This window comes from Acanthisitta chloris, unplaced genomic scaffold, assembly GCF_000695815.1.
Source record: "Acanthisitta chloris isolate BGI_N310 unplaced genomic scaffold, ASM69581v1 scaffold35632, whole genome shotgun sequence".
Lineage (NCBI taxonomy): Eukaryota > Metazoa > Chordata > Aves > Passeriformes > Acanthisittidae > Acanthisitta > Acanthisitta chloris.
In genome coordinates, this window is record NW_008659368.1 from 11,740 (window position 1) to 19,752 (window position 8,013).

Below are 8,013 nucleotides of genomic sequence, written 5' to 3' on the forward strand. Positions count from 1 at the left end.
AGTATCTTTTTGTGCTTATATGCCTACAAATTTATATTCAAACCCCAAGAATTGTATCAAAAGAGCTAATTTTAAAGGCATTTACAGATGTGTTTTCAGAAGTTGAGCTGGAGTGGTTGAAGAAATTGCTCTGTTTTGTTGTACTCCGAATTCTGTCTAGGTATTCTTTGCAGAACAAAAGCCTTAATTTGAATGGATTTAGTATCTTTTTGTGCTTATATGCCTACAAATTTATATTCAAACCCCAAGAATTGTATCAAAAGAGCTAATTTTAAAGGCATTTACAGATGTGTTTTCAGAAGTTGAGCTGGAGTGGTTGAAGAAATTGCTGTTTCTCAGCTATAGCTAAGAGCATCTCAGCTGCAGGACTTGTAACTTTACCTAAATGCAAAAGCTGTTCAGCTGAAATGGCTTTTAGTGCTTAGAAAGGGGACAATGACAGAGGCCATTACTTTATCTCTAGTTTAGGAAAAGCAACTTTCAGATTGTGACCAAGTAAATAATTTGATGGGGATGGCATCTTGTAGGTCTAGTTAGATCTTTTGCTCTTTCAATGTTGGCTCTTTAAAACACTGCTGTGAAAGGAGTAATGAGCTACTGTTCTAATACTCAGTCATTAGAGTACAAATATTTCATGATCGGATAACAATTTATTTTTCCCTCCAGGAGAGTATTGTAACCAGCCAGTCCTTCTTCAGCTGCTTTCCCTTGAGTGGGCCTGGTAAGTTTTTACATTCTATTAAAAGCATCTTTGTCAATGCAAGAAGTGTTTACTCATTTTCAGTCATTCTTCCCCCTTCAAATGTGAATGTGGAGCAAGAGTAAGTTCCTACCTTAGTTCAGCTATGGTTTGACTTTTTATAACAGCTTGTCAGCTCTGTTTGGAGTTGAAATGTACAATACCAATGTATTATGAGCATGACCCAGCAGTGGGCCCAGGGGGCCAAGAAGGCCAATGCCATCCTGACTTGTATCAGCAATCATGTAGCCAGCAGGACCAGGAAGCAATTGTCCCTCTGTACTTGGCCCTGGTGACGCTGTACCTCAAGTACTTTGACTTCACATTCTACATGGTCATGTATGAGTACATACTGTTCCAGTTCATGTAGCTGTAGCAATGCAGAGCTTAATGGATCCACAATGAGGCAGCAGTTCTAATGAAAGGTGAAATGTTTGCTCTTTATTTAGGTTAAGCTATTAAAAATAAGTGTGCTCAATGTTTTCTCCATCCAGAATGAAGACAAATGTAAAGATGGCATGTCCAAGGAATTTTAAAAGGTGTAGACCTCCTGACTGAGCAGTGCTGGGTATTTTATTTTCTTTAAATAGTAAAGTAAGTATGAATCAAACCCGTGCTTCTGGGGGTTGTGTCAATCTTATATATATGGCAATATTGAACAACAGTAAGTTGTGCTAGCATAATTTTCATTCTGTCAATATGCTTAATTCTCTTGATGGGAGAGGAAATTTTAGATAAAAATATGCAATGCAAAGTGACGTTCTGGGAAATTTTTGTGTATTTTTAATTGGGTAGGATGACTTAATCTTGTAGAAAATTTTAGTGTACAAGACCCATCATGTTAAGGTATCGCTCTGATTTTGGGATTCTTTGTAAATAAGTCATCACTTCCATTATGTAAGTTTAGGATGATAGTGAAGGACTATCATCAAGTGTATGTACTACTGTGTAGTAATACATCAGCCACTTTTCTAACTTATTCCTGCTTGTTGCTTCTATTTGAAGCAGTACCCAAATGTTTGGTTAAAATATACTTTCTCCTAATCTCTGATGCTAGTTTCACTCTAAGTTTTTGTATTCCAAGTATGTTTCCTTAAAATAAATCCATAAGATGATGGCTAGGGTCAGGTGCCAGCTGTTCTTGGATCCTTTTGCTATGCTGCGAAGGCTGGGCCAAATATTAGATATGTTTAAAGCTGTGAGAAGAGTAATAAGCTTCAAGTATTTAATGGTGAGATAAATAATTGTTAATAATTCTCTAAGAATGTCTTTTGTTTTTGTTTCCTCTACCAGCTGCTGTTCTCTCACAGGTGAAAGTCATGATCACGCTAACAGAACTCAAATGCTTAGCAGATGCGCAGTCATCCTACCACATACTAAAACCATGGTGGGATGTCTTCTGGTATTACCTCACCATGGTAATGCTGCTACTTGCTGTGCTCGCTGGGGCTCTCCAGCTTACTCAAACCCGAGTATTGTGTTGTCTTCCTTGCAAGCTAGAATTTGACAATCATTGTGCCGTGCCTTGGGATTTAATTAAAGCCAACCTTAACATGTCGGCTAACTCTACAGCACCGATAGTCATCCCGCTGAAAATCCAGAATTATCTCCACCGGCAGCAGTATTCCTATATCGATGCAGTATGTTATGAGAGACAGCTTCACTGGTTTGCCAAATTTTTTCCATACCTAGTGCTTCTGCATACCTTTATGTTCGCAGCTTGCAGTAATTTCTGGCTTTACTATCCTAGTACAAGTTCCAGGCTTGAGCACTTTGTAGCTGTTCTTCAGAAGTGTTTTGACTCTCCATGGACGACACGTGCCCTCTCGGAAACAGTTGCTGAGCAGTCTGCGAGGAAGTTGACAGCAGCCAAATCAAAAGCAGCGATTTCATCACCTGCATGTTCAGGAGATATAGGGGCCAGCAGACAGTCCCTGCCGTATTCACAAGCTGGCATGGAAACAACTGGAAGAGAAAATTCAAGTGTTCTCGACAAAAAAGAAGGGGAACAAGCTAAAGCTATATTTGAAAAAGTGAAGAAATTCAGAGTACATGCTGAAGAAAAGGATGTTGTATATCGAGTGTATATGAAACAGATTATAGTGAAAGTCTTTGTAGTTGTCATAATAATAATTTATGTCCCCTACTATTTATCATTTATTACACTTGAAATTGATTGTGTAGTTAATGTGCAAGCCTTTACAGGCTACAAAAGGTATCAGTGTGTTTATTCACTAGCAGAAATTTTTAAAGTTTTGGCTTCATTTTATGTTCTTTTAGTGATCTTGTATGGATTAACTTGTACTTACAGTTTGTGGTGGATGTTGAGAAGTTCACTTAAGCAATATTCTTTTGAGAAGCTGAGAGAGAAAAGTAATTACACTGATATACCTGATGTCAAGAATGACTTTGCATTTATTCTCCACTTGGCAGATCAGTATGATCCTCTTTATTCCCAACGATTCTCAATATTCCTGTCTGATTTGAGTGAAAACGAACTCAAACAGATAAATCTTAACCATGAATGGTCAGTGGAAAAACTGAAGAATAAATTAGTAAGAAATTCCCAAGACAAGACTGAACTTCACCTTTTCATGTTAAGTGGTCTTCCAGACAGTGTCTTTGAACTGACAGAAATAGAAGTTCTAAGCCTGGAACTTATTCCTGAAGCCAAACTTCCTTCAGCAGTGACCCAGCTTGTCAATCTCAAAGAACTCAACGTTTATCATTCATCACTAACAATGGATTATCCAGCAGTCAGCTTTTTAGAAGAAAATCTGAAAACACTGCGCCTGAAATCTAGCGAGTGTGGAAGAATTCCATTTTGGGTCTTTCATCTTAAAAACCTACAAGAACTGTGCTTAACAGGGTATTTCATGCTAGATCACCACAACTCCATATACAATGAAGGCTTTCAGGGGCTGAAAAATCTGAGATCAATTCACTTAAAGAACAACCTTTCCCGTTTACCTCAAGTGGTTACAGATCTTCTGCCTTCTTTACAGCACTTGTGTATCGACAATGAGGGAAATAAACTGATAGTGCTAAATAACCTGAAGAAGTTGGTAAACCTGAGAACCTTGGAATTAATCTGCTGTGATTTAGAGCGCATTCCCCATTCCATTTTTAGCCTAAACAATTTGCATGAAATTGACTTAAAAGAAAATAATCTCAGAACAGTGGAAGAAATAATTAGTTTTCAACATCTTAAGAACCTTTCTTGCTTAAAATTGTGGCACAACAGTATTTCCTATGTCCCAGTGCAGATTGGTGCATTATCAAACCTGGAACAATTGTACCTAAATTATAATAATATTAAACATGTTCCATTGCAGCTATTTCTTTGTAGAAAATTACACTATTTGGATCTTAGCTATAATAAGCTAACCTCCATCCCTGAAGAAATTGGTTATCTGACCAATCTGCAGTACTTGGCTTTGACAAAAAACCATGTAAGTAGAACTTTGAATTACTACTCAAAAAACTTAACCTATTTCTTATGGAACAGTGTCTGGCTTAAAATGTTTGTGTGGTGTTCATGATTATGGTAAACCCAGAAAGCTGAAAAAAGGGGGTGGTGCTTGTTTAATTACTACAACTTGGGTATCAGCAAAGCTCACATAATACTGAGTAAGTCCCATCCTGGTCTGTAGCAGATTAAGGGCTTTGATCCACAGGTAGTATAGATTAGTAAGGTTGCAGAAATGTATCTTCCCTTTCCCTGGAGCCGTCTGTGCTATGTAGTATTTTAATGGAAGTGAGCACTGTTAAATGTTTACCTTAAAATGTCAAACTGAAAGCTGTAGTGAATCAACAGCTGGTTGATGAGCAGCTCAGCTGTCTGTTGGAAAGAAGAAAATAATTATGGCTGGTAACCTTATCAGCAGTGAACTGTCTGGCTCGTTAGTGTCGGGCTCAGGTTTGTGACTTAAGACTTATTTTGAGGTTTGTTTTCACTGGTGAGGTTGGGTTTGGGTGTTATATATCAGTAGTGTGGACCAGGACTACAGTACAGATAACTGCTTGTACAGGTTTCACAACACTGGAGCTGCTAACGTCTCGCCACAATCTGTTTGTTCTTCATTAAGTAATTCTTAGGACACAGCAGCCTCTTTGTGCCCTGCCCCCTGCACACGTTTGCATGCACTTCTGTGCATGCACACATGTATTTGCTCCCCCTTCCATGCTTGTCTTGACTTCTGCCAGTAGCTAAGCAGCTTTGTAACAAAGCAGGTATAACAAAACCATTTTAGTGTTCTCAAGCACTTGATCACATAATAACAGAAACATTGCAATCTTCCTTTTTGTTATCCTTTCATAAACTGAGAGGGTTTTTTACCCTAAAATAAAAACAGGAAATGTCAAAACATGCAGCTTCATGTAGGCTAACAGCTTCTAATGCACTTTACTTCTGTTCTTCTTTCCTTTTCTTAGATTGAAATGCTGCCTGATGGATTGTTTCAGTGCAAAAAGCTGCAATTTCTTCTTGTGGGAAATAACAGCCTGATGAATTTGTCCCCTTTGGTGGGTCAACTACTGAATCTTGTTCAATTAGAGCTCCTTGGAAACCATCTTGAATCACTTCCTCTGAACTGGAAGAATGTCAGTTCTTAAAGCGAAATAGTCTTATTGTAGAAGAAAGGTTGTTAAAAACACTTCCACCTCGTGTAAGAGAGCGTTTGCAGACATGCTCAGATAAGTCCTAAGCTTAAAATGAAACTGCATCATTGCTTTCTGCACGTCTTGTGCTAATATCTCTCTAAAGATCTGTATAAGCAAAGAGAAGTGAAAGAGAGAACAACTTACAAATCAGTCTTAAACTTAAATGCATATTGAACTGAGTTATTGTATTGGAAAATAAAAATTTATTTAGATGCAAAAAAAAATGCAGCCTTTTACAGGTAAACATGTTTGAAAATTATGGAACATGAATTGTTCGTTAGGTTCTGCTGATTGAAATAATTCAGCTAAATGTTTAGGGTAGTATTGAAATGGAAGAGTTGATTGCCTGGCTATAGTGAGAGTGTATATACTTTGTTCCTATGAGAATTTTTTCTGTCGATAGTGATGATTTTGAACAGTTTCATTTCCTGCCATATGAGGTCTAAGAACTGTCTGGAATTAGTTTCTAAATATGAACTCTTCACTAACTTAGAATGTATTAAATTAAGAGTTTAAATTATTTGAGCAGTTTAATTGCATGGGGTATACTGAAAGTAATTTTTCAACTTAATTTTTAAAGCTTTTGACAAGTACTAAGCATTAATTCTATAATTGTGGAAGATGCCATTTGACTCTTGCTATTAAATACCTAGAACTGGTTTCAGCATTTTGTCTTAAAAATAGGAAATACAAAACTAATTGTTGCCTAGAAATTGGGAAGAATCAGAAGAGTCTGAAATGTTGTGTGCATGTACTAGAGAACCAATCTTACATTACTGATCTTCAGAGACAGTGATGGCAAGCAGCACACAATATAGCTGCAAAGTTGTCTTCTGTATGTTGTGAGCATCCCAGGTGTTAGTGTAGTGTATGTTGCTGTTTAATATTTTTATAACTTCTCATTACTGACTGTCTCAGTGCTGCTTCTCCACACCCAGTTATTGCATTTTGGGGCTGGGGAGAGGATGAAGGAGGTTTGTTTTAGGTAGGGACAGAGAGACTCAGTTGAAACAAACTCAATCACACAGCTTATAAGCACTTGGGAGGGAAAGACAGGAAGCATTATAAGCTTTGCCTCTTCTAGGAACGTAATAATTTCATAAATTATAGTGGTGGGATAAACTCTTATGCCATCCTTAATACTTGCAAAACTGGATGGAAATAAAGTGGTTCCTGACTTCATTCTTCTGCTGTGCGCTGTTTTATTGTATTTGAAGTGTTAATTCTCAATATCTTTATCATGTTACTAAAAGCATAAGTTATGCCCCTGGGGGAAAAAAATCAGCATGCTTTCCAAAAACATATTTGAAAACTTTTTGTATTACATTGAAGTTTTTAAAAAAATAAATCTCAATTATGGGTTATGAACAGGTGAGGTAAATTGTGCTCTTAATGACTTTGTGTTCATGAAGTGTGCTAACTCTGCATTCTGGTTTGTAGTAACAAATCATCGCAGATAAAGCAGTTTTAGTACTAGACTACTTTTAGTAATCTCTTGCTCCCATTCCAGTGCCAGTGTAAGGTTTATTTTGGATGAAAATGCCCAAACAAGTCTGATCAAGGTGGAAGTAGGAGATGTCTCTGCAGCAGCAGTGCAAGAGGTTCATGTTGAGTCACTGTACTGATGGCATTCCAAAGACCTTTGTAGTTAGAGCACTTTTCTTCTCAGGGAACCAAAATGTGGTAAAACTATTACTTTCCATGTAGTTCTAGAAATGTTTAGTGTGTTTATGTGCAGACACGTGCTGCTGGAACAATCTTTCATGGTGTCCGTATGTAACTCTTCCAAACTGTCAACTAATTTTGAGTTGTGTAATAATCCCATAGGAATTGACATGGTTCACCAACAGAGCTAGCTGTGGTAGATGTGATTAAACCAGAGTGCATTGATTTACACCCCTGTGGCAAGACTTGTGTTAATAATTGCAACAGGCCTGTCAGGACTTTATGTGTAATATTAAGGAACGCTTTATGCCAGAGTTTGACATGCAAGACTTACAGTCTAGTAACTTAAAAGATTAAGCAAGTATTTTCTTTAAACTTTTTTTTTTCCTAAATTGGAGAGCTGTGTTGAAAAAGTTAAACAAGCAAGTAACTGACTTGGCCATTAGCTTCAACTTTTTAGCAGTGCATCTGTCCTTTTCCGTGATCAACCAAACTGATGAAGGCGAATAATGATCTTTAAACATGCATTTCACACTAGTTCTGTCCGGAGTGAAATAACCAATATAGGTTGGAGAAAGGTACTTTGTTTCTAAAGTGTGTAGCCTCAAAGGGTTTGAGGAAACACTCAGAAATGCTTAAGAATAGTAATCCTGTTTTAGAGGTTAAATGGGTTACATTTTTTTGCAGACTTTAATATTGGTTCGCTCTGCACTCCCCCAAGAGGGTTGGATTATTTTCTCTGCATGTTTGAGTGTTTATAAAACACCCAGACAAAAGCCAGAAAGTGTAAAGGCTATAACCTCTAGCCTTGCTTTCAAACCACTGTGCCTTTACTACCCATTTTGTACCATGAAACCCAATCCAGGTACTTAGAATTGAGAGTGGAGACAAGTGTAACTCTGAATTTCTTGAATTCACTTCAGCCATTAACTTAATATCCAGTATTT

At 37.4% G+C, this 8,013-nt stretch overlaps 1 protein-coding gene across 1 annotated transcript; it reads left to right on the forward strand.

The window, feature by feature from the left end:
* The first annotated feature begins 687 nt into the window (after window positions 1-687).
* LRRC8B (leucine rich repeat containing 8 family, member B) lies at window positions 688-5,597 on the forward strand. Its single transcript, XM_009069374.1, is given in 5 exon segments — window positions 688-721; window positions 1,234-1,333; window positions 2,033-4,191; window positions 5,174-5,324; window positions 5,327-5,597. Coding segments are annotated over 3 exon segments (2,403 nt in total). The 5' UTR covers window positions 688-721; window positions 1,234-1,333; window positions 2,033-2,058; the 3' UTR covers window positions 5,446-5,597.
* Window positions 5,598-8,013: the final 2,416 nt, after the last annotated feature.